General features: G+C 38.5%; 3 protein-coding genes across 3 annotated transcripts; 2 read left to right on the top strand and 1 right to left on the bottom strand.

Annotated features, from left to right (window-relative positions):
• The first annotated feature begins 4,889 nt into the window (after positions 1-4,889).
• LOC117441416 (ras association domain-containing protein 7-like) lies at positions 4,890-12,916 on the top strand. The gene is made up of 5 exons (XM_034077536.2): positions 4,890-4,963; positions 8,567-8,669; positions 9,923-10,555; positions 11,159-11,418; positions 12,519-12,916. The coding sequence occupies exons 2-5, from the start codon at positions 8,567-8,569 to the stop codon at positions 12,669-12,671; spliced, it is 1,149 nt and encodes a 382-aa protein (XP_033933427.1). The 5' UTR covers positions 4,890-4,963; the 3' UTR covers positions 12,672-12,916.
• Positions 12,917-13,034: 118 nt separating this feature from the next.
• Positions 13,035-13,942, bottom strand: LOC139433643 (octapeptide-repeat protein T2-like). Its single transcript, XM_071202739.1, has 2 exons — positions 13,925-13,942; positions 13,035-13,535 (listed from the first exon to the last, which is right to left on the bottom strand). Exons 1-2 carry the CDS (start codon positions 13,940-13,942, stop codon positions 13,035-13,037), a joined length of 519 nt encoding a protein of 172 aa, XP_071058840.1.
• A 4,593-nt stretch (positions 13,943-18,535) lies between these two features.
• Positions 18,536-25,770, top strand: guca1g (guanylate cyclase activator 1g). Its single transcript, XM_034078763.1, has 4 exons — positions 18,536-18,730; positions 19,194-19,343; positions 23,541-23,640; positions 25,649-25,770. Exons 1-4 carry the CDS (start codon positions 18,536-18,538, stop codon positions 25,768-25,770), a joined length of 567 nt encoding a protein of 188 aa, XP_033934654.1.
• The last annotated feature ends 887 nt before the right edge of the window (positions 25,771-26,657 follow it).

Raw genomic sequence — 26,657 nt, 5'->3', positions numbered from 1 at the left:
TACAAATACCTTGCATTTTAATGTTGTAGTTTGTGAATGTGGAGCCAATTTTAGATACTGTCTCAAATACTAGGTTCATAAGTTTGAACATACTTCATCATATCATATAGTATTTTTGTATAGTATAGGGGTTTTATATGTAAAAAGTACACATTTGTATTTGTTTGTTTTTACAGGCTATACCAAATACTGTACGGGAAATAAAGTCTGCACAAAAATATTACTCATTAATAATTGGGGGGAAAAGCCACTAGAGGGCACTAAAGGCTCATGAAGTCCACAATGAATAAAGGTCAGCAGCACCAGATGCTTTACAGACAAAGGCCATTTAAATACAGCAGTAACAGAGCACAACTACTTCACAAGAAAGTCAAATAAAACAAACACATACCGGTAATACTAAAACAAAAACTGGAATAGTATTTAAATAACCAGAACTTTACTGTTCCCATATCATTTAACCCTTTGAGTTGTGGCTAAGACTAGCTATTTACTAAAATGAAATTGTCTTCTTAATCTACGTTAATTTGTTTTAAACACGTAGTTTATCTTTATAGCGTGTGTTTAACCAGCTGAACATAGTTGCTAATCCTCAGCACACACACACACACACACACACACGTCACTTGCATAGTGGAATGCAGATTTGGAGGAGGAAGAGGGTTGTTTTTATATTTTCCTCACGGTAGGAGGAGCCCGGGTTTAGTGAAACAGTGGCATCACTGTTTACAGAGATAGAGGAAGTACTGTAACTTTGTATTACAGTATAAAATAGGGGTACAATACATTAAAGACGCGCTGGACAACATGCAAGAATCTAACAAAGACCAAAGATAAATCTTTTTTTTTTTCATCACTGCAGGTCAACATTTTTAATTGGTCACCAAAAACTGTGTAACACCTTCACTACTACATAATACTACAAATTGTTATGATGAGAGCCATTCACCAATCAAACCGTGGTTCTTATTTCATTAAGTTTACATTTTTATTTCCCTTGTAACTTACGACAATGACGTAAGTTAAAATCATATGGTATGACATAATACTGATGCACCGGAAGGAAACATTAACTCAGCAAAAATACATGAAATAGAGTTAACATTAGCTGACGTGTTAACCAGCTGGCAATCTTTCCATTATTAACAGGTTGGGAAAGATTATTATGACGCACTAAAACTTGATTTGGCAAGTTCACATTACATTGGCAACAACTTACTTAAAGTTAAGTTAGCAACAAACAGGACTTACCTCATAACTATTGTGTCTTCATGTTGTACCCATGGATATATAAAGTGATGGTTCTATCGCGAGAAGTTCTTCTTCCATGGAAAGGAAAATGATGCCCTTACCGTTATTCTGATTGGCCCGAAGACTCAAGAAGCATCTTTGAAAATGTGTTTTACTGAGAAAAAGATTGCGACGTGACAATCATTTTCCGACCCACGTCTGGTCTACAGTCCAAGAGAAATTGCGCTGGCCAAAAATTGCAAATTTCGCCAGAAAAGCGACTACTTTTGCAGGTATGGTACATACTCAAGACTTGCACATTCACATGTATACATGTATACAAGTTTTCATTTGTATTTCCCTCGTAACTTAAGACAAAGACGCAAGTTAAAATCATATGACATGACATAATACTGATGCACTCGTAAGCATTAACTCAGCAAAAATACATGAAATAGTTAACATTAGCTGACGTGTTAACAAGCTGGCAATCTTTCTATTATTAACAGGTTGGGAAAGATTATTATGACGCACTAAAACTTGATTTGGCAAGTTCACATTATATTAGCAACAACTTACTTAAAGTAAAGTTAGCAACAAACAGGACATAGTGTCTTCATGTTGTACCCATGGATATATAAAGTGATGGTTCAACCGCAAAAAGTTCTTCTTCCATGGAAAATAAAACAATGCCCTTACCGTGTTTCTGATCGGCCCAAAGACTCAAGAAGCATCTTTGAAACAATGTTTTACTGAGAAGAAGATTGCGACGTGACAAACGTTTTCAAAACCACCTCTGGTCTTCAAGGGAAATTGTGCTGGCCAAAAATGGCAAATTTCGCCAAAAACTTCGACTTGCACATTCACATGTATACATTTGACATATTCATAATTATTTATATCTGTTTATATGTAAAGATATTTAAATTGTACCTTATACTGTCACTTAGATTTCTAATGTATTGTTCCTCTGAACTTTTAGCTGTCCTGTTCACCCTCATTTTTGTTCCTGCTCTGACACCTGGGTTTTCCTACGAGGTTTAATAAAGGTTTATTTTATCTTACCTTATATCAACATTTTCCTCTAAGGTCAAAGTGAAAGAAAGACAATATATTATGCTACTGATTGTCAAGAAAAGTAGAGCTTGTATGCCAGGATAACACCCAGTATCTCTAGTTCCAGGATTCCATGAAACAAGGGAAGAAGAAAAATAATGATGCAAGAAATGAAAGAAAGGGATGACATTTTAAATATTTAAGGGACTTACCTTGAGTTTCTAACAAATTAATTCAGCACTAAAGATTAATATGGAAGAATAAGAAAATGTTCCTCCGAGAACAAAGTAGAAGAAAGACAAAATATTAAGCTACTGAGTTTGGCTCTCAGATTAAAACCAGTGACTAAGTACATTTACTCACAGAATGTAGTACATTACTTGAGTATTTCCATGTTATACTACTATATCCTTCTAGTCCACTACATTTTGGAAGCAAACATTGTACTTTTTACTCCACTGCGTGTTTACAGGTTGCGTGTTTACAGGTTAATATTATTAATACAAAAAGACATCAACTAATACATTATAATGTACTATTTTAAATTAAGATACTTGGCGTTATAAAAGGTTATTGTTACTAAAGGTATCTCAATCTTTTCCCGCTGTACGATTAAAATGTTGAACACAATAAAAGATCAATAATTATATCCCTTTAATATACTGTATATATTATTCCAACAATGGTCTCTTTGGATGATGAGTACGTTTAGATGTGGTGCTACTTTATACTTTTAATCCATTCAGAGGCAAATATTGTACTTTTTACTCTATTACATTTATTAAGCACTCAAATTGAATTTGTACATATAAAAGCACACGATAAGATGATGTGGTATAATGCATTGCTGTACTACTAATATACACAGTATTTAAAGTTTCTAGAATTGTAATCACATTTTGACAAAGTACAATGCTCTTTACTTTTGATACTTGATGTACATGTATCTGTTACGTCTGTCTTTTATATTATTCTGAAATAGGCCATTGTGAAGAATCAGTACTTACGTACATGTTGTTGCGATTAGGCCTACTTTTGTACTTTTACTTAAGTGACATTTTCAATGCGTAGAGACATAGAGACTTTGGCTTGTAACAAAGTATGTCTACACTGTGGTATTATTATGTATAAGATGTGAGTACTTATTCCATTGATTAACACTGTCTTTCCAGTTTTGGGGGTTTCCATAAAGTACTTGAAGGATATAAAGAAGATGTAAGAAAGGAAAGAGATGTGTTATGATACCACCCAATCTAAATCTGCAGAGTAATTTCAGCAGCAAAGATAGACATGGAGCCACAATCATACACTGAACAAAAATATAAACGCAACACTTTTGTTTTCCATTTTTCATGAGATGAACTCAAAGATCTAAAACATTTTGTATATACACAAAATAACCATTTCTCTCAAATATTGTTCACAAATCTGAAAAAATCTGTGATAGTGAGCACTTCTCCTTTGCCGAGATAATCCATCCCACCTCACAGGTGTGGCATATCAAGATGCTGATTAGACAGCATGATTATTGCACAGGTGTGCCTTAGGCTGTCCACAATAAAAGACCACTCTGAAACGTGCATTTTTGCTTTATTGGGGGGGTCTGGGGGGGGTCTGAAAACCAGTCAGTATCTGGTGTGAGGGGTAGGGGTAGTGTTAGGTTGGGGAAGAGAGCCTCCTCTGGAGCCCTGCGCTCTCGGTAAATAGGTGTTTAAAAAAACATTAAAAACCTCCGTAAACATAAACCTTATAAAAACCCTTTTAAAAAGCATTGTAAAAGCTCCGTGAGGACAAGACCGTTTCAAAAGAGTGGTTAAAAAGTGCAGAACGGAGCTGGACCACGGAACAGCGGCAGAGTATGTTAAAAAGCAGATCTCCCCGTCCCAGGATCTCTGGTGTGTGTGTGTGTGTGTGTGTGTGTGTGTGTGTGTGTGTGTGTGTGTGTGTGTGTGTGTGTGTGTGTGTGTGTGTGTGTGTGTGTGTGTGTGTGTGTGTGTGTGTGTGTGTGCGCGTGCGTGCGTGCGTGCGTGCGTGCGTGCGTGCGTGCGTGCGTGCGTGCGTGCGTGCGTGCGTGTAACCCTACCCCTCACACCAGATACTGACTGGTTTTCGGACCCCCCCAGACCCCCCCAATAAAGCAAAAATGCATGTTTCAGAGTGGCCTTTTATGGTGGCCAGCCTAAGGCACACCTGTGCAATAATCATGCTGTCTAATCAGCATCTTGATATGCCACACCTGTGAGGTGGGATGGATTATCTCGGCAAAGGAGAAGTGCTCACTATCACAGGTTTTTTTCAGATTTGTGAACAATATTTGAGAGAAATGGTTATTTTGTGTTTATAGAAAATGTTTTAGATCTTTGAGTTCATCTCATGCAAAATGGGAGCAAAAATAAAAGTGTTGCGTTTATATTTTTGTTCAGTGTAATTATAGTTTCCTCTGAGGTGAAAGTGGATGTGTGAGTGTATTTAATTACCTCCCGCCATTTCCAGAGTGACATCACTTTTCATACAGCACATCAAGAAAGGCTGCATTCCTCATCTTCACTCCTCCTCTTCCTCCTCCTCCTCCTCCTCTAAAGTGTCTGTAGGTGTGTTTTTGTGTCACAGCCTGAATACACAAGAGTGAGAAAGAGAAAAAACCATCAATGAAACTGAGAGAAGCTTAAACTACAAGGTAAGTTTTAAATTCATACTGATGCTTATTCCGTTCTGTTAAAAATACAAATGTTATTTCTTGTGGGATGGGAAATATATTTTTCAAAAGTCATTTTTGTATGTAATGAAAAGCATGACTTGTATTTTATTGTGGCTCCATAAGATTAAATCTAGAACAGAAGGGCATTCCAAATACCTTGATTTTGGATTTATTCAAAATGATGTTGTACATAATATACTTTAGGTTTCATGAGGTTATAACTATGTTGCAGACAGTTTAACACGATACAGATATAAGCCTGGGAAAAGGTGCACATAAAATCAAGCTAACAAAACAAGTTGAAAATAACCATTAGTGTAAAACACCAACTATAATAATGTCTTAATTTAGAAAAGATGTATTCAATTGAAAAAAAATCAAAGCTAAGTATTTACGGATTTACGTTTATAAATAAATTCAATACCTCAAACAAAACAAAAATATTCAAAAGAAACTAAGGAGGTTTATTTCTATCATTATAAAATGTATACAACACATTTTTATTTAAAACTGAAAAGACACATACATTTCCTAAATACTTCCTAAGGCTTCACATTACATTTGTTATCAGAAATATTTAGAAAATAAGTTTCTGATCATCAATACAAAGATGGTTTTAATGGTAGTTTCCACAGGAGTTCACTTTGATTATCTTATTTGTGAAAGGGAATTTGAACAGTGGGAGTAAACAGAAAGCGCTTTCTGATTTTGTTTCTTCATGGTTTATTGCACTTGGATAAAAGCGTTGGCTAAATGTAATGTTTTCATGTCCTTTGGCCATATTACGGGATTGACTGAATACTGAAGGCTACATGCAGCTTAACAAACAGGAGCTGTAGTTTCTATGATTATCTGGTGTTGACGATACTGACGGAGAGTTTGAACAGTGGAAGTAAACAGAGAGTTGAGGTATTTGTGGGTGGAGTCTGAGTCCTGCAGGAATGTCAGCGTGTTTTGCCACATTCCTGCCCTCAGCAAACCTGAGTGTCTTCTTCTGCAAACACACAGAAACTACACACACACACACCTCACTGTCACACACCGGTTTCCTTGACCTAAATTTAAACCGGCCTGATGCGTTAAGCTGATGAAAAATATGTGGTCCAAGTTTATATACATACAGAGTTATTGCTGTTTCACTGATTCTTGAAGCACTCGGAAAGTATTACTGTAACTCTTGTAGCCAATGTATTTACTGAGTGTGCAAACTGAATGCATATTATCTGGTTTACACTGACTTTGTTATTGAATAACTCTACATTATTACAGTATGGCTGTGAACTGTGTGAAAATACTTTTAGATAATGATTCACAAATCAGAGCGCCAGCATTATAATTGGCCACAGGGTTAAGTGTGATTTGGACAGGAATGGAGGCAGAAACGTTTACACATGTGGATACCTGTGTGTATCTGTGTTTATTTACTTACTTACTTCCTATTTAATCGCAACCTGCTATTCCCAGGCTGTTGTTTTCATTTTTATTATCTGTGAATAGTTGATGCTCCGTGTGCCAATGAAAATGATGCTTTGTGTGTAGTGTGTTAATGCAAAAAACACACATTTTAGAAGAGTTTGAAGATGAATGTAATATAATATATACAACAACAACAACCACAGAATATATTAATATGTATCTATTAAGAATTAGAAACCGTTTTAAATAGCAAAAGCTTGAGTCCATTGTTACAGAAATATTGCATTACATAGTTTAACCTCCACTAACATTATACACAGATGTGAAATAATTACTGAAACTAAATTGCAAAAATAGTCTTTTACAACTACTGCATATAAAAGTCTGACTTTGCCTAGATATTTCAACCTTTAATATTACTGTTTATATATAACTTATAACTGCTTATAACTAAAGCTGTCAAAATGCTGCCTGTTAAATGTAGTTGAGTATTTTAAGTAAATGTTTCTTCTGCACTTAAACTGAAGTTTATAAACGGTATAATATCATTACTTAAACGAATAAATATGTAAGCAAAATAATAATCCCAATTTAAATAACAGATAGACATTTGATGTTAGACACTACGATCACGCAGACAGCGCTGCAGTGTTGTCATATTAACCACACCCTCCACTAAACGGATAAAGCCTAAAATAAAACAAGTTCAAAATAAAGATTAAAACAAAGGAAACATCTCCATACCTGTCGTGAAATATATGAACACAATCCTCCACTGCGTGCTCTGTGTGGGAGGCGGCTCTCCTGATTAAAAAGCAAAATAAATACATTTCACGAAAACGGTGATCTGTAAGCTAGCTTGGGAGCTTCTACAATTAGCCCATAGTATGTAAGATAAAAACCATCAAAAAAAGTTATTTAGCGATGGTAAAAATAACAGGAATGTATTTGATAATATGTACAATTAGATCAAACAATAACAATGTATTTAATTACAATTGAAAACGTATTTAAACATGTTTAAGACGGACACAACCCACCTCTCTGTTAGCCGGACACAGTTTAGGGCTGCACGCGCACGTACGTACGAACGTAGGTGACGAACCTGTGACCAACTGACAAACCGTCACATCTGGCCAAATAATGTGTGTTTGTTTTAAATATAAAACATATATCCATATCAAGCACCACAAAGTTATAAGAATAAAGGGGAGAATGTCATTCTACATTAACTATATTTAATACACATACAAAAAAGTATATAACAAAATAAAATCCTTTTAGGATACATGCAATTGTGAGTAATAAAAACAGGTTGATATAATCTATAGTTATATAAAACTGTGAAAGTGCTATAATGTGCAATTACACACAACAGGTAGTTTTGCAGATCAGAATCAGAAACAAGTTTATTTCCAAGTTCAAGGAATTTACTTTGGTGTATGGTGCATAAACACAGTCGAAGATAAAATGTACGAAAAACAACCACAAGAAAAAAACTATAAAAACATATTTATATGAAATATAAATGTACCAAAAAACTACGTCCAGTTAGGATCATTTGACAAATTCATCAAATCAAATATGTGGAGTAGGCTACTGTTACGAAAAGTGTAATGCTGTGCTGTTCTTCTTCTACTTAAAGGTGGGGTAGGTAAGTTTGAGAAACCGGCTCGAGATCTTTAGAATTTGAAAATACACAACCGGAGAAAATCTGCCACTTCCTTATAGAGCCCCTCCTCCAACACACACATGACCAATGAGGGCACGAGATAAGTTTGTGCCCCGATGGAAGGCTGACAGGCAGGTAGGCCATCCAATCCGTTTAGCCGGGCCGGTTGTACTTTTTACAGTATTACGGCTTCTACAGATGACATTTTTTTATGGATTTTTTGTCAAAGCACTTCAGATATTCATTGCTATCGGGATGTTAAGAGCATTCCATGGACTATAACAAAAAGTGTATCTCGAGCCGGTTTCTGAAACGTACCTACCCCACCTTTAAGGAACATTTTGAATTTACGAACTTTACTTGGGTATTCAACTAAGCCGCGGTACAAAAAACAAAAACATAACATATCATCTTTTTTTCTTATTATTCACAGAAAGTTTGAACATTTTCAATATCAATTTTAAATGTGTGTGTGTGTGTTTGTCTCCCTGCAGATGGAGCTGAAGGTGTGGGTGCAGGGCGTGGTCAGAGTGGTGTGCGGCCTATCAGAAAACACTTCCTGTCAGGACGTGGTCATAGCACTCGCACAAGCAATCGGTAAGGCTCCTAATTTAGCTTGACTGTCTTTAAACACATAGTTTACACAATGTGTTTAGAGACAAGCTATTTAGTGTTATTGCAATAGAAACATCTAGTTTGGCTTTATTTTGTAACGTGAGCCTTTTAAATGATGAGTAAGTGGAATTAGGGATTAGTTTTGGGTCAGGGATGTTGTATTTTTGCAGGATGACCCTGAAGGCTGCATCTTCCCGGTTCCCTCCAACAAAAAGTCAATGGGATTTTTCGAATGGACTTTGGATAATTGCCGAAAATAATCTCCTTGTTTATTTAATAATTGACTATTGGGGCATTTACCAATGTACTTTATGTCGTAGCTTGTTTTAACCACAGACCTTATTTCAGGATAACAACCAAAAACACAAATACGAAACCATTGACATTGACAAGTAAAAAGCTAAAAGTACCCAAATGTAAAATCGTTTTAGGGTTTTAGGACTCATTCCTGCACCACTCTGCGTCACTCAGATATCTCCAATGGGTGGCAACCTTTCCCAAAAACAAAGACTGTTAGATATTCATATCTCTGTATTGTGTTACTACTTCTTTGATGGCTCCAACAGGACTGTTGACATCCACCTGGATCCATCTTCATCTTCTTAGTAGACACATGATTTTTTTTTTTCGCATTGGGACTATCTATGTTGTAAATGTATTCTCTTTTTAATTTATTTAAATTTGCAAGTCTGTCCTTCCTGGAATAGGGATCCCTTCTCTCGTTGAGTTTTCCCGCATTTTCTCCAAATGATCTGTGGGGTTGTGTGGAAGTTAATCTTTGTCTGATGTGAGGGTCTAAGGAAAGAGGGAGTCGTATTCTCTGTAAACTATAATGCCCCCTGAATGTAGAATGTGTGATGTTGGGCTTTGTAAATGAAACTTTGATGATTGATTGACTCAAATCCAGCACCAGACACTGTTTACGCTGCTATGGACAGTCTTGCAGTAATGCACATTTCTCAAAGTTATTTTTACGACTGTTATTTTGTATATATTGATTGCTGTGCTTTTAATTATGTCTAAATGTGTGCATATGTACAAATGTGTTGATTGTGTAAATACATTTGTATACATATTTGTATATATCTTTGTTATCGTATTCGTGATTGTAGGAAACAGTATTTCGATCTCCCTCTCTGTAGCACAAACTGAATGATTGACAATAAAGTTGACTTTGATTGATTGATTGATTGATTGATTGATTGATTGATTGTTTGTTTGTTTGTTTCCCGCAGGTCAGACAGGTCGTTATATTCTCATCTTGAAGCTTCGGGGGACGGAGAGGCAGCTGGTTGCAGATGAACGTCCTCTCCAGCACTTGGCTCACCTGGGGCAGCAGGCGGCGGAGGTCCAGTTCGTTCTGCGGAGGACCGGCCCCAGCCTCAGTGAGGGTAAGGAAACCCCCACCAGAGAGGGACGTTTCCCCCTGCACGGACCGTCAGAACCAGAGCCGCTTAAACGCAATGACCCACACAAAGCTCTCAGCTTCAGCCTGGGTCCCTCCACACATCCCAAGAGGATGAAATCAAACAGGGAGTGGTCTCCGTCGCCCCGAGCCTCCCCGGAACCTAGAGCCTCCCCAGTCTCTTTCCTGGACCCTCCCTCCTCTTCCTCTTCCTCCAAAGAAGAGGTATTCAAGCAGATCCTGCAGCAGCAGAGGAGGCTGCAGGACCTGGACTTACGGCTTGAGGCTCTGGAAGGAGAGGCCGAGGTGCTGGAGAGGACGTCGGACACAGTCCTCAGTCTCACTCCGGCCCTGGAAGCAGAACTGGAGGAGCTGGAGCAGCGTCTGAGGCAGAACCAGGACGACCTCAAGCACAGAGAGCAGTGGGAGCAGCAGTTACAAGAAGAGATGGACAGAGAACAAGGTAGGACTGCAGCTAACGATCATAAGTAAACTTGTGACAAACAAGAACAACTTTCTCCTAAAAGAAAGGGATTCAAGTGCTCAGTGCGATGGAAAGTATAACTTGATTCCTGTTTCTTGTTCCTGTGGTTTCTGCAAACAATAGAACATATCCTTCAAATTCCCACTGTTTTAATAAAGCATACTACACAGGCATCTTCGTTTACCCTTCCCTCACATTAAAAAGTTAACAATGTATTAAAATGTTTTCATATCTTCACTCTCAATTGTTTTATACTATTATATACCTATTTACTCTCGGGTATAACCTTGTGCATTGTAAGTTTGGTAAGACTTTCAATATATAAAATGTAATCAGAAGTCGTCCTCATATGCTTTACAGATTTTGCACATCCTCATTCACAGCAGTTCAAATTAATATATTCCACTAAACTATGGAATATAATATGCGATGAAAACTGTTTTGCATCAACTGTAAGCATGTGCACTGTGAGCTTGAGTTACTTTGAGTATATCAAAAATGTAATTAAGAATCAGGAATGCTCCGGATATGCATTATTTATGAAGTTTGACTAATCGTTCCCGCTTTAACTGTTATCAACAGATTTGCACAGTCGTCTGCACCAGATCAACTCGTCACTGGACGATCACAGTTATCAGATCGAGGAGCTCCAGTCCCAATCCGCACATCTAGAGCAGGACATTCAGCTCCGAGGCCAGAAACGAATCTCTCGGGCGGACACTGTGCAGCCGGAGGAGGCCCTGAAGCAGGAGCTGCACGTCCGCCTGCAGCAGGGAGCAGAACTGGAGGCAACGCTGTCACGAACACGGAGGGAAATAGAAAATACTCAAACAAGGCAGCAGGTAAAACTCCTCCATCTTCCAATAACCAGCACTGGACAAGACATTTACTGTATTTATAGTATTTTGAGGCCTCTTCTAAACTTTCCATTTCCATTCATGGCATAAGACTTTAGTCAAAATAAAGTGTGTGTGTTCATGGTATAAACATGTCCTCCAGAGCCAGAGGTAGAATAAGTATTAAGACCTTTAAGTAAGAGTTGTTATACTAACTTGTAAAAGTATTATTTCTCAAGTAAATCTGCTTCCAGTAAACTAAAAGTATCAAAAGTAAAAGTACTTAATGTGTGTAATGGGCCATTTCAGTATCATGTATATAACAGGCCTGGACATGATTAATGATGCATTGATGTGTTCCTCACAGCTGGTCAATGTGGAGATAATTTGATTTACTTTTGAAGATGCTGCTGGATATCTAAACATACCGTTTTATAGTTTATTTATATTTTTTACAATATTGGCTATTAAATGGAAACTACCTCAAATCTGTACTTGAGTAAATGTAGTGTGGTACATCATGTGGGTCTACATGCCCAGTGCAACATGGGACTTTCCATGAGGTGAACTATAAGGTGGTGCAGTGAGGGTGGGTTTTTGCAGTCTGACTGGAAAGTTATCATCCCAAGGTTTCCCTCCACAAAAATCCAACAGGTTTTTTCCATTGGATTTTGGATTCATGCAGAATAAATCTCTGTGGTAATCCAATGTTTATGATACTTGCACTTTTTGCTCAGCAGGATAATCTCCACATATTGACACTACTCATTTAGACACTTTTTAACAACCACTGTGTTTAGACTGAGGACGTACTTACTGACGTATTTTATGTTGTAGAATTAAAATCTCTTCAGCTTTTGTTAACCACAGACCTTATTTCAGGATTACAACGAAAACAAATTCAAAAGTACATTGCCTTCCAAACGAGGGATGGACAATTTCTAAAATGCAGACTCATGTCAAGGTTTAGGCCTCATTCCTGCACCACGCTATAAAGCCTTGTCCTTTAAAGACTGTTATCATTTCTGAAGGATTAAACGTCTCTACCAAATGCATTGAGCTCAGCGTTGGTGCTGTTGGTGATATAATGTTCCCGCGTGTTGTAGGGCAGATGGGAGAAGATGGAGGAGCTGAACAAGGAGCTGAGGCAGTGTGAGCTGCAGCAGTTCATCCAGCAGGCCGGCAGTCCTCACGTGGACCAGACCTCCTTGCTGCCCGGCCCTGAAGGCTACCTCTGCATCGCTGGGATCATGGAGTAGGAGTCTGCTGCGTCGGATTATTGGAAGGGATTAATGAAGAAGTATATTGAAGGGATTAATGAAGAAGTATATTGAAGGGATTAATGAAGAAGTATATTGAAGGGATTAATGAAGAAGTATATTGAAGGGATTAATCAAGAAGTGTATTGAAGGGATTAATCAAGAGGGATATTGAAGGGATTAATGAAGATATTGAAGGGATTAATGAAGATATTGAAGGGATTAATGAAGAAGTATATTGAAGGGATTAAGAAATCTTGCCGGGATTCCTGAGCCGTCTATTTGCCGGCTTCCTGCCGCACGTATATTGCCGGGCTTCATGCCGACGTCTCTTGAGGATTCATGCCGCCGTCTCTTCCTTTCTTACTGCCGCCGTCTCTTGCCGCCTTCCTGACGCCGTAATATTGCCTGGCTTCCTGAACGCCGTCTTTGCCGGGCTTCCTCCGCCTCTCTTGCCGGGCCTCCTGCGCCGTTCTCTTGCAGGGCTTCCCGGACGCCGTCTCTTGCCGGGCTATCCTGCCTCCGTCTCTTGCGGGCCTCCCACTGCCGCCGTCTCTTGAACGGGTTCCTGCCGCCTCTCTTGCCGGGCTTCCTGCCAGCCGTCTCTTGCCGGCCTTCCGCCGCAGTCTCAAAGTGCCGTGCTATCATGCACGCCAGTCTCCTTGCGGGCTTCCTGCCGCCGTCTCTATGCCGGGCCTCCTGCCGCCGTCCTTGCCGGGCTTCCTGCCGGTCCGTCTCTTGCCGGGCTTCCTGCCGCCGTCTCTTGCCGGCCTTCCTGCCGCCGTCTCTTGCAGGGCTTCCTGCCGCCAGTCTCTGGCCGGAGCTTCGCTGCCGCCGTCTCTTGCCGGGCTTCCTGACGCCGTCCTATTGACCGGGCTTCATGCCGACGTCTCTTGCAGGGACTACTGCACCGAAGTCTATTGAAAGGGCATTCATGACCGACGATATCTTGCCGGGCTTCCTGCAGCCGTCTCTTGCCGGGCTTCTGCCGCCGTCTCTTGAAGGGATTAATGAAGAAGTATATTGAAGGGATTAATGAAGAAGTATATTGAAGGGACTAATGAAGAAGTATATTGAAGGGATTCATGAAGAAGTGTACAGATCAGTTTGTACTGAGAAAGTCCTGCTTTCTTGCTTTTAGTAAATGCACATATATGAAAGAAATAACTGTGAAATAGAGTTAAGTTAATTCCATTGTCAGCTGAAAATGTGTTTACTGTCTAAAGAAATGAAAAAAGAGCTATAAGATATACCATTGAACTGCAGGACATGATGGAGGCCTGTTCAGTGTGTGTGTGTGTGTGTGTGTGTGTGTGTGTGTGCGTGCGTGCGTGCGTGCGTGCGTGTGTGTGTGTGTGTGTGTGTGTGTGTGCGTGCGTGCGTGCGTGCGTGTGTGTGTGTGTGTGTGTGTGTGTGTGTGTGTGTGTGTGTGTGTGTGCGTGCGCGCGTGCGTGCGTGCGTGCGTGTGTGTGTGTGTGTGTGTGTGTGTGTGTGTGTGTGTGTGCGTGCGCGCGTGCGTGCGTGCGTGTGTGTGTGTGTGTGTGGCCAATCACTGCCAGTTTCTTTGAAAAATAATACATATTTAAGAAAAACATGTCTGAATTTGAAATTATATTTTGTATTTGCTTGTTTTTATTATTTCATAAAGTCTTCATATAATGCATTGCTGTCTTGTTATTCTTTGTGTATACTTCATGTTCACATAAGGGCGCCACAGTTTAATTGAGAGGCCGGTCCACATCTCTCTGCAGTGTACTCGGATCCACCTTCGACCTGATCGTGAGCTCTTCCTCTTTGTCTTGGTCCTCCAGGTTACAGCGTGTAGGTTATATTACTTTGCATTGCCAGCGGTATCAACCTTTACCTGACAAAGAAACTGCTTTAAAGATTTCGAATGAACTGTAATAACACTGATTCAGGCGAAAAGACTAACCATTGAGATTATCAATATTTGTATTTATTGTATCAGTTTATTTGGCAGGGACGTTGCACATTAATGAACACTTAAAACATGAGTGTAACTTCGCCGGATTTAGCTTTGAGCTACTTTCCATCCGCAGTCCCTCACATAAAACATTAAGAAAAAGACAATTACAAACATAGCAGTACAAATACATAAAATGAAAAGAGTAAGTGTAGAATACCCAAGCATATATTTGATTAGTTTATCCAAAGAACTCATATTTTGGAATTCACAGCGATGTTTGGAGCTGTGAGGATCTGCTGCCTGGCTGTATGAGAGCAGCCGGTCTGCCGTAAACATGTTTTTATCATTACTCTCACTGCCAGAAGACACAGGTCCGCACTGCAGGTCTAACCACAATAATCCCAGTTTTAATTCCAATTTGGCGATATCTATCTAACTATAAAACAACATTTAGTGAGATGCTACTTGCTCCAGTATATAATCCTATTGAACATATACTCCTTTGTTTACCCTGACACGCTGCTATAAGTAAAGGACCCTGCAGAGAAATAAAACTCAGTCTTTTTGTTATTTTGCTAACCTGGTTTAGAGAAATATCATTCACTCTTAGTATTTAGATTCCCATCCAATCAGGTGACATTTTAAAGCGCCTGCTTTGCCTCACATGGATGTTGCTGCTCAGGTTCAGAGCGTCTCTGGTGCTGCTAATGGGATCGTGTAAATCCCAGAACGGTTTAGTGCATGTTCTTCGTTACGCAAAGGTCTCAGGATCCCGCTGAGATTATTACCCGTAATCCTTTATTTTCTCACCACGCCGTACCTGTATGACCCTTAGGCGAACTGCACATAATCATTGAGCAGAGGAGTGTCTTTTATGTATCCTTAGATCTTTAGTTTAAATGAGTGAAAATACAGACATCATCAATTTACTGCTTCTGATGCTGTTTGAAAAAAAGTGACTTATTATATTTCTATGAGGAAAAAAAGAAAGCAGCACACTTGAATGTCAACATTTGTAATCTTTAGAGACTATTTCTCAATCTCCAGACCCTTTCGTTTCCCTGTGACTCACTTTGACTTATCAGGCTCAGTTATGAGATGTATCTAAAAATACCCTAACAACAGCACCATGTGAAACAGGCCGATCTAAATCTGTTTGGATTGTAGTTACTATAACTAACGATATATGACATTATTTTGGAACCTGATTAACGGTAAGCAAAGGTGGAAGTACGTAAATATGTATTGCTTTCTTAAATTAAACTAGTATTAGTAATGTCATGCGAGCATAACATGGTGAAAACAATCAGTCTAAATTAACAATCGGGACGGAAATGTTCAGATTTCCAAAGCGAGGTTCTGTGAATAAATTAAAAATCAAGAACCGAAATAATTGAACTATTCATATCTTAGACTGTACTGTAACTTTTATCTTTTAATGTTTATTTTATTAGCTTTTCTTTTTAATGACTGATTTTAAATGCATTGTTCTTAATGTCTTTCATTTTTTGTTTTTCTTTGAATGTTTCTTTTATTATCTTTTACTGTTTTTAAAGGCCTTTGTCTGAATATCTTTCATGTTTGTAAAGCACCTTGAATTGCCTGGTGCTGAAAGGTGCTATATAAATAAACTTGCCTTGCCTTACATTGTAGAAATACTCTGCTGCATTGAAAGTCCTGCATTCAAAATTGTACTTAAATAAGAGTAAAAAAGTATTAGCATCAAAATATACTTAAAGTACCAAAACTAATATTATCAGAATAGTATGCATCATATCACTCGACTGTAAGTATGGATGCATTAATGTTTTCATCATTTCAATTGTGCAGCTGAAAAGGTACACTGCTAGGTATCTTAATTAATAATATCATAATAATACGAAGTAACTAATGTTGACAAAGAAAGGAAAAAGTGCAATACTGGCTCCCATAATATCGCATATCAAATAATCTTATAAAGTGCAATTACAATTCTGATTCGGTTTTCTTCTTAACTCTCAAATATCTACATTGGCCTCAACATCTGGTATTGGATGCACTTTCTTTACAAAACAACTGAGAAAGGTTTGTGTTATCCATTGAGGTCACACGGAGTTAAATATTAAGAGTTTTATCAACATAAAGCCCGTTCCTTATAAATAATGTAACAATACCGAAGTGATGGCCCTGCTTTCCACTCTCTGTGTGTTCTTTGGGATAGTCAGCGCCCCCTGCTGTTCAAGGGGAACATTCAGCTCTAAACCAAATGCAAAAGGACTTAAGAAAATGCTAAATGTATGTGGATTGGCAAAATTGAAACGATGAATTTTAAAGTGCCAAATGCAGGAAAGGAATACAACTTTTAATTATTCGAATTCCAGATCTTGCACTTCTTGTTTTGAGTTTCAATTGTGATGCACGTCCATACTTTAATACATATATTTAAGGAATATCTGAACTACATTTTCTCAAAGAGGGCTCTGTAGGAAAACTAAAACGTTAAAGCAGATGTGAGCAATACAGAAGGTTGCTCAGTAGATATCAGCCCACTGTTAATCAGTCAGAATCAGAACTCTTATTTTATTATTATTGAGTGTGTGATGGTTGCTCCGTTTAGAATAAAATAAAACACAAATATTTACTTAAAAACCAGAAGTTTAATTAAAATGTGCAATTTAAGAAAAGTAAAATAGAATACAAATTGTTATATAAACACAAGTAGTTTAAGTAAAATGTGCATTAAAAGATTAAATGCAAATAAATAAAAATATTCATATAAATAAAATAAGTAAAACTTTCCAATAAATATCTAATTAAAACATAATTAAAACGTTATTTAAAAAACACAACAAGTTAAAGTAAAAATGTGCACATTGTACAATATGTAACATGTAACACACAATATGTTTGTATGTTTATTAGAAAAATATGCAGTAATAAAGGTATTCTGATTCGGAATCAATCAATCAATCAATCAATGTTTATTTATATAGCCCAATATCACAAATGTTACATTTGTCTCAGTGGTCTTCACAGTGTGTACAGAATATCAGTATGACAATACGACACCCTCTGTCCTCAGACCCTCTGTCCTTAGACCCTCTGTCCTTAGACCCTCTGTCCTCAGACCCTCTGTCCTTAGACCCTCTGTCCTTAGACCCTCTGTCCTTAGACCCTCTGTCCTTAGACCCTCACATCGTACAAGGAAACACTTCCGGAGAAACCCCCACAGTTTAAAGGGAACATGGGAGAAACCTCAGGGAGAGCAGCAGAGGAGGGATCCCTCTCCCAGGACGGACAGACGTGCAATAGATGCCGTGTGTAAATTGAAAAGATAATACATTTGCAACATAGGTAGTCCAAATGTTTGGAAATGCATGTGTGTATAATGGGGAAGATGAATCCACGAGGATATCCATCCAGGACCGATGATCCAGGACCACAGCCACGACTCAAGATCCAGCGCTCGCGATCCAGGACACAGGAATCGGAATCTGATTAACGAGAATATTTGATGTGTCAAAGGGAAAAAATCACTTTGTATTTTAACTTTAACCTGCAATTAGTAAAATATTGAAAAATGGTGTTGTGTTTATTCTGTTAGTCACTGGTTCATTATTAGATGAAAACTCATTCTCAAATGGTGCTGGTTGACGGACAGCTGATGTTAAAGCCAGCTGTCTGTAAGTCACTCTCCTCTCTTTGATTAGACACCACGGTATCGCAGTTCTTGGCGCTTGGTGGCAGCTGTCCTTTCAGACCTACTTTCACAACGCCTTGTTGGCCAAAGATCAAGCGATTAACGAGCTAATAGGATTGACTGATTGTCCGCCTGCAGTCCCTCTGCCAGCTCCTCACTTTGATCGGGGAGAGTGAGCCTTATGCATCGGGGATCTCAGAACCAGAAGCCAAACACTCACTCAAACATCATTTAAACTCTTCTTTTAAAAGCCACGCCATGGGGCAGGAGGAGAGCCACAGCGAGGAGATGGATCTGGCGCAAATTCAGGATCTTTGCATCATTTTCATGAAGGAGTGTCCGAGCGGGACGCTGCACCTGCACGAGTTCAAGAGGATCTTCGGGGTGCCGAGTTCCTGTGAAGAGGAGTCGCTGTACATCGAGACGTTATTCCACTCCTTCGACACAAATCAGGTAAAAAGAAGCAGCAGATTTCTCTTTGTGGAAACAGTGGGCAAACATGTTAGTGTACATTCAAGCAGACATGCAGAAATGTTTAACTAACAGTGTGCATGACATTAATCATTTAAATGTATAATTATTTAATTGCACTGAAAGAACTGAAACGTTGACCTTAATTAGATGTATTATGTCAACAGATTTCACGTACCTGTATCAGATTAGTTGAAAGCAATACCATTACATTTAAATAACAAACATTAGGTTCAACTTAATATTATTGCTTTCAACTAACGTAATACAGTTATGTGATATTTGTTGACATAATACATTTCATTAAAGTCAACATTTCAGTTTTTACAGTGCAGTTACAGGCACAGTAGACATGTGTGAGCAACATCTAACAATAACTTAAAAAGCTAATTGAGAATGCAACTCTGCATTATTTCTGTTGCAATGAAGGATTTGTGATTTGCAGGATAACGCTCTGGACTTCATCGAGTATGTGGCAGCTCTCAACTTAATCTTAAGAGGGAATATCGAAGACCGACTAAAGTGGTCCTTCAAGTTGTACGACAGGGACGGGAACGGCAGGTTGGACCGACATGAAGTGAAGCTCATCATAAGGGTGAGAAATATGCAGATAAACAGTTTTCATTTTAAGTGTTTGGTGGAGAGTAAAGCCCATTTGAACAGTCATTTGAAAAGTGCCACGGTTTTGAGTATACGATCTTCTCCAGATGGATTACACTACTGACGCAGGGGCCATGTGCACCAGTGGTAGAAAGTAACTAAGTACATTTAGTCATGTACCACATTTGAGGTACTTGTACTTTACCTGAGTATTTTCATTATTATACTTTCACTGTATTTCGAGGTATTTGTTTTGTAATTTTTACTCCAGTATATTTATTATACAGATTGTGTTTATAAATTCAGATTTGGACACACAACATTTAGGAAACACTTTTAAAATATGATTATCTAGTATCAGATTAAACCATCCCAAATTATATTCAAGCAAGTAAAACCATGAGTGGGTTAGCAGGAATTTAAGAAGTGTTTTGTCCAACAATCTTTCACAATTGTGGCTTCTTAAAAGTGAACATTTGCTGCTTTTGCTTAAAATATATTCAATTATTTGTAGAGTTGTTTACGGCAATGAGTTATTTTACTCCTCATATACTTTAAAGGTCCCGTGTCATGCTTTTCCGGTTAATACCCGTCCCCTTGTGTGCTATGAAGCTTGTTCTGCATGTAAACGGTCTGCAGAGTCACAAACCCTCAAAGTACTCCCTGTAGCGAGTCAAACTCTAACACAGAGAATACCTGTCTGTGCTGCCCCAGAACGCCTCGTTGGGCATTTCTCTTTTTCCATTGTTTACTTCCCGGGGTCAGTGACATGCCCATACCCAAACTGTGACATTTTTTGTATATAGTGACAAAGAGAGAGAGAGAGATCCCTCTATAAAAGCCTTTGACTCTAACATGCCAACAAAACAAAACGATAATTTTGAACCTGTCTTTATCCAATTTTCAGATTGGATTACACACTGTTCATTCACATGTTTAATAAAACAATCATTAGAGTATTTTTTAAGCAAGTTTTTCTGGAAGTAATGCTAGTTTTAACCAAAGTGGAGTTGGATACACTCAGATGATGAGTCCCATGAGGTGAGTGAACAGGTTTTATGTAAGAATAATCCTCTCAACACGGATTATACTGTACTTTAGTATTGGCTCGGTGTCAAGTCTTATGGATGAAAGGTTGCGTCCATCAGTAAGCCTCTAAATACAGAGGCGGTAAAATTAGCCCAGTGTCAAAGTGAATTAGACTCACTGCAATGATGTGATATATGCTACAGTAACCTAAAAGTTACTCACATTTAAGAACCTATATATATATGTTATTTTATTTATTGTATCATCGAAAACCAAAAGAAGAAGCTGAAAGACACTAACACGCTTTTCAGAGTCACGCCCAGGCCTAGGGGAACCTAGGCGCCGCACAAAATCGCCCTCTCCCCACGCTTCCCACTCCCAAGAAATGGTCGATGACACAGGAAATCAGCTTTTTGAGATTTAACTAACTCAAAAAGAGGTGAGACAATCCCAACATAAAGGCCCTGACACACCAAGCAGTCACCAGAGGACTAGCCAAAGCTGAAGTCGGCTGTTGCCTGGCCGTGTTCTCCTGCGTTTTGGCCATGTGTCGCACGGGAACACACCGCACCGACTTCAGTGCGTGAGTGGCAATAACTCTCCTTACCAGCAGGCGGCGGTAGTGTGTATTCGTCATTCAAAAGAGGCAACAACCGGAAAACAGAGAAGAAGAAGATTATCTTTTCTCCGTAATATCATACAGAGCTGGCCTCTCCTGGATCAAGGTGATGAGCAGGTCTTCGTTTGCATCATTCCAGATCGCCATGATGAGATGGAAATGAATAGCAGTCTGTGTGTGCCTTCTTAAATCGTTTGTTTACGTCCCTCCCTTCCGCTTCGCTTCTCATGCACTGATTTTCTAGCTGAACAGCCAATCAGAGTGATTATTTGGTCCGACTGCCAGACCCGATGCATGGCCGATTCAACATGTTGAATCGGCCATGCATCGGGTCTGGCAGTCCAAATAAGGCGTGTCACGGTCGACGGTGCGGGACACACCAACCTGACTACGGCGCCGCGAATGCCCGACAGCCTCTGACGGCCTCTGACTCCCAAAATCGGGTTGGTGTGCCTTAAGAAACAAAAACCCTCTTTACAGAGTTTCCTTAAACTTTCCTAACGAAACAAATCAAATAAAATACAGGCTTCTTACCTAACTCCTACCAGAAAAAAGGGGTTCAAACTAAAATGGTTTCTCACTCCTAAACAAATCAAGTCTTCATGACAGATTAAATTAGTTTAGCTTTTACAAAGATACAACAATGTACAACAGGGACCGGTAATCTGTAACTTTAGCCACACAACAAGAGATCAGATCTTCTACAACAGAGGGAGTAGGAGAGGTCGATGAGAGGGAGAGGGGCTGCAGCTTAAATGCTCCTGTCTCTTCAGGTGGACCAATATTAATAACTATTCCCACTTCAATTGACTCCTACCATCCTTTATTTTATTTATTTTGTATTCTAACATTTTTTTTATATTACCATATTTTATTCAATATGCTCCTAACACATTTATTTGTTTTATTATTTTTCTCCTTATAGCGTTGTTAAGCACCTTGAGATGACTTTGTTTTTAAAGTGTGCTATAAAAATGAAATGTATTATTATTATATTTCATGTGAAAAACAGTGCATCTGTAAATTAGATTCTTTTCACCACACTGTACCATCATCTTTATTCTATATGTGCCTACACATCGCCCAGTGCATGCTAGTCTTTGCACATACAGTAGATCAATCTGAATTGACTGACAGGAATGAGGTCATTTTGTTTTAGTAGCCAAAGGTTTAAAAAAGTATTTGTAATTTCTCTTCCCCCTTGCTTCAGCGTGTATACGAGTTTTCTCCTCTTATTGACTTTTAGAAAACCTGTTTCTGGAGTCAAGTTTTCTAATTATTGAACAGTTTGATACTTCGAAATCTACCCAACTTTCATCAAAACCATCCCACCGGGAGAACAAATATGGTAATTTTCTGGTTAAAACTGCCATTTTTTTATCCTGAAAATGTCAGAAACTGATTCAGCATCCTCAATAACCTCCTAAATTGTCCTAAGCGGTCCAGTAATTTTAAAACTATTGTCTGCATAGCCTTACAGAGTAACACAAAGGATGCACTAGTCATTGCACAGTCTGCATTTCGTGCGTTCTGTCTTTTCAGTATGTTGTTAACTTGCAGAGCTGTTCACGAAGACATGTATTACACACTGAAGGTTGTACAGAAATAAAGGGTTAAGTAAATAAAGTTTGACAGATCAAAAGAAGATGATTTAAAAAGCCACAAGGACATCCAGCATGCTTTACATAACACATCAAAAGCATTATAGAAAGGGCAAAAAACACTTTGTGAAAGGACATTTCAACACTGCTATAAACCGCATTAAAGAGTACACTGTAAGAAATGAATGCCCTCTTGATTTAATGATAGAAGCAGCAGCAACGTCTTCAGCCTGGATTCAAACAACATTTGTATAGTATATTTTCTCCAGATATGTGCTTTGGTAGAAAGAAACTACCGTACTTTTCGGACTATAAGCCGCGACTTTTTTCCCCATTTTTTTCGTACAGCTGACGGCCACTAGGGGACCTCCTACATCTATGGATTTTACAGGTACAATTAACCACCTTTAACTCTATGGGCTCTAGGACCGGTCCGCGCCCGCCACCTCTAAGCGGCGGCCTCCAGCAGGAACAGCTGGAGGCCGGAAAAGAGTGAGACAGGTAGCGCGCCAAAGTAAAAGTGGAACCGAGAGACAGAACGAGAGCAAGACAGACGGACAATTTAGCTGCTGCGGCTTATATGCAGGTGCGCTTTGTAGTCCGAAAAGTACGGTAAATACATTTACTCACATTTGACGTACTTGTACTTCACTTGAGTATTTTCTTTTCATGCCAATAGCCAAATGATAGATAATAACTTGGTGATAATTGCTTGGTTTTTGGGTGTTTTTCCTTCATTGTACAATAAACCTTTGAGCTGTAACAGAGTAGTTTAAAGTATGGTCTTATTTCTTTTTTTGAGTAAAGGATCTGAATACATCTTAGACTTCTGGATGGAGGTTACATCTATTCCAGTTTAATATTAAATCCGAGGACAGTTACAAAGTTAGAACAACTAGTTATTAACACTTTATAACAGACGCATTTCTTTTATCTCACTCAGATTCTTCACAAAATCAAATTCCAGAAGACTAACGTCAGCAGCATGACGCCGTCTCAAATCTGTGACCGGATCTTCGAGCTGGTCGACCAGAACGCTGACGGTGAGTGAGAGGACGGCGAACATTCAAATACAATAATATATAAATATAACTAAAGTGCAAAGTCACGTTTATTTAAATCCTGTTTTTTAAGGGTCATTTTCACAACATTTTATAGAAGTAGTTACAAGAAGTTTGAGTCATATCAGTAAAATCAATTCAGAGCATAGTTTCTACAACACTTTTTGCTTTTTACGAATATTAGGAAATAATATGGCTTTGGGTTGAATCTCATAAAGGGAGACACTGCTCGGGAAAAACATGCTTTTTTAGCTTATTTTACTAACTTTTTTGTTTTTGTTTACAGTTTCCCTAAAGTCACCAGAAGTTAGCACAACATAATGCCTTATATTCATATTTAAACATTAGATTTAAGAAGATTTATAATACTAACCAAACATAGTGTAAGTTATCGACTGGGTAAATTAATTTGATTGCTTTTTTCATGATTGACTTATTTGCGGTTTCTCCCCTTTAACAACATTTTGACTCTTTATTTTATAAGAGGAACATACACAAGAAGTAAAAGTAAAAAGGCTCAATAAAAATATATTAAAAGCCATTTATATGAATATAAGAAGTTGTAGACAAATGTGCAATAGAAAGATAAAATAAAATACATTTGGAAAGATATTTTACGGAGCCCCTGAAGGGACATGGACAAAAATAAGAAAAGAGAGAGAGAAAAAAGAAAGTCGGGATAACCGGTTAGTATCTTGTGCGCACACGTTCTTTTTTTTAAGAGAGTTACCGGTGCACCAAGGAGGAAGTGGAGCACACAGGAGACAACCATTGTTTGCACACTGTTATGTTACGTGGGGAAATTACAGTGCATACATTATTTGAGATATATTTCGAACTCAGACTTCATTTTAAGGACATTAAAATGTCGTTATCCCGACTTTTTATTTTTTTTCCATGTCAATGTCAACAAAATAAGTCTATATTAGAATTTGCAAATAAGGATAAAAAAATATATTTATATTAACGTAAAAAGTTTAACTGAAAATGTGCAATTAAAGATACAAAAGTATAGAATATAAATATTGATTCAAACATAAGAAATTAAAGTAAAAAGTAGAGTGAACAAGTAAATCCAGGAGTCTATATACATGTAAATACATCAAATATACTGATGTATGTGTATTAATGTAGACTGAGTACACTGAACAAACTGAAAAGTTGACTTGAATTAAATGAATTATGTCAACATATTTTACGAAAAGAAAAAAATATATATATGTTAATAATTTAGTTTTTGTGAGAAGGGGTGGGATTAAATAAGTGTAAACTTCTTCCCACCCCTTCTCGGATGTGTAATTAAGTAGATCATTTGTTTATATATAATTTGCTCGTCAATAATATTTTTTGTTTATCAATTTGATACTGCTTAAAGGTGGGGTATGTCATTTATTTCAGAAACACTTTTTGTTATATTCCATGGAATGCTCTTAACATCCCGATAGCAATGAATATCTTAAATGCTTTGACAAAAAATACATAAAAAAAGTCATCTGTGGAAGTTGGCACTGTAAAAAGCACGACCAATCATCTGAGCCGGCTAAAGTAACTGGATGGCCTACCTGCCTGTCAGCCTTCCATCTGGGCACAGACTGATCTCGTGCCCTCATTGGTCATGTGCGCGTTCGTGTGTGTTGGAGGAGGGGCTCTGTGAGGAAGGGGCAGATTTTTTCCGGCTGTGTATTTTCAAATTCTAGCGATCTCGAGCCGGTTTCTCCAAAATTACCTACCTCACCTTTAAGTTTGTACAGTATCATAATTCTCTTGTTTCATTTCATTATTATTATTATTTTGTTGTATTATTGTTTTACAAGTTTGAAATAAATCAAATCAAAATATTAGGTTCAAATTAAAATCACCGCTTTGAACTTAACTAATGAAGTTTTGTGACATTTGTTGACATAATACATTTAATTAAAGTCAACGGTTCCGTTTTTTTCAGTGTAGATTTGTTGTACTGCTTTTATCCTGCGTGTTTTGTGCCCCGCAGGTCAGATAACGCTGTCAGAGTTCATGGAGGGGGCTCAGAAGGACGAGTGGTTGATGAACCTGCTGAAGTTAGACGTAGATGCCAAAGGCTGGGTCATCCAGAACTGCGGGAAGACGTCCTGATTCCTCACGTGTGGGTTCTCCGCCCACAGGATACGATCTGAGGTTGTCACAGCTGCTGTCTGGGGGTTCGTCTCCGTGTCGAGCTTCTCGAGACCTTTGAAGCTGCACGGATGCAGGTTTGCAGAGGTTTTAAACTCCGGTGCACAGGTCCGAGTCCTCTCTGCAAACATGTGCTCTGTCCTGATGTTAAGCTAATGTGGCTAACACAGAGCTAACACAGAGAACGCCGGCTGGGAAATGCAGAACAGCCAATTGTTGTGTATTTATATTCCTGTTTATTATGTGTTTTTATATTATTGTTGATAGTGTAGTTGTCTCTGCAGAGGGGTGGGTAACTACATTAACTCAAATACTGTATATAAGTATAATTCTGAGCAGTAGCGTGGCGTGGGGAAAGAAATAGGGGAAGCCAATAATACGTCCTTTCTTTTGGGTCGGGGGTGTGGTGGTCAATGTAATACCGTAACCAGATGAGTGATTACAGCACCCGGTATCATTTTACACACATTTGTATCAGATGCAGGACTAACACACGCCTGGTCCGCACGCACTCTCCAGCCCAAACTCTAATAAGCATTCATTCACAAACTAAATCAGGAGACCTTTTACGTTCGATTCGCTCCTTTGTTCCTCGCTGTACACAGCTCCAGTTTGGGCATCGGCCTGTCATCAGGTTGTATTTGTTGTAGCTGTAGCGGAAGTTTAGTACAATTATTTTTGATGAAATACTCCAAATCTCCACCCTCCATAATTGCACTTGCTTCAGTTGCTTGCTACTTTCTAACGGCGGTGAGAGTGGTGCAGTGACGCTATCTATCTTCTATCGATTAGATTTATGATTCGAAAATTATAAAAGTAGGGAAGACATGTGGATATTATCCGACTGA

Source organism: Pseudochaenichthys georgianus, chromosome 3 (genome assembly GCF_902827115.2).
Source record: "Pseudochaenichthys georgianus chromosome 3, fPseGeo1.2, whole genome shotgun sequence".
Lineage (NCBI taxonomy): Eukaryota > Metazoa > Chordata > Actinopteri > Perciformes > Channichthyidae > Pseudochaenichthys > Pseudochaenichthys georgianus.
The sequence above is the reverse complement of the archived record's forward strand: the minus strand, read 5'-3'. Positions and strand labels throughout refer to the sequence as shown.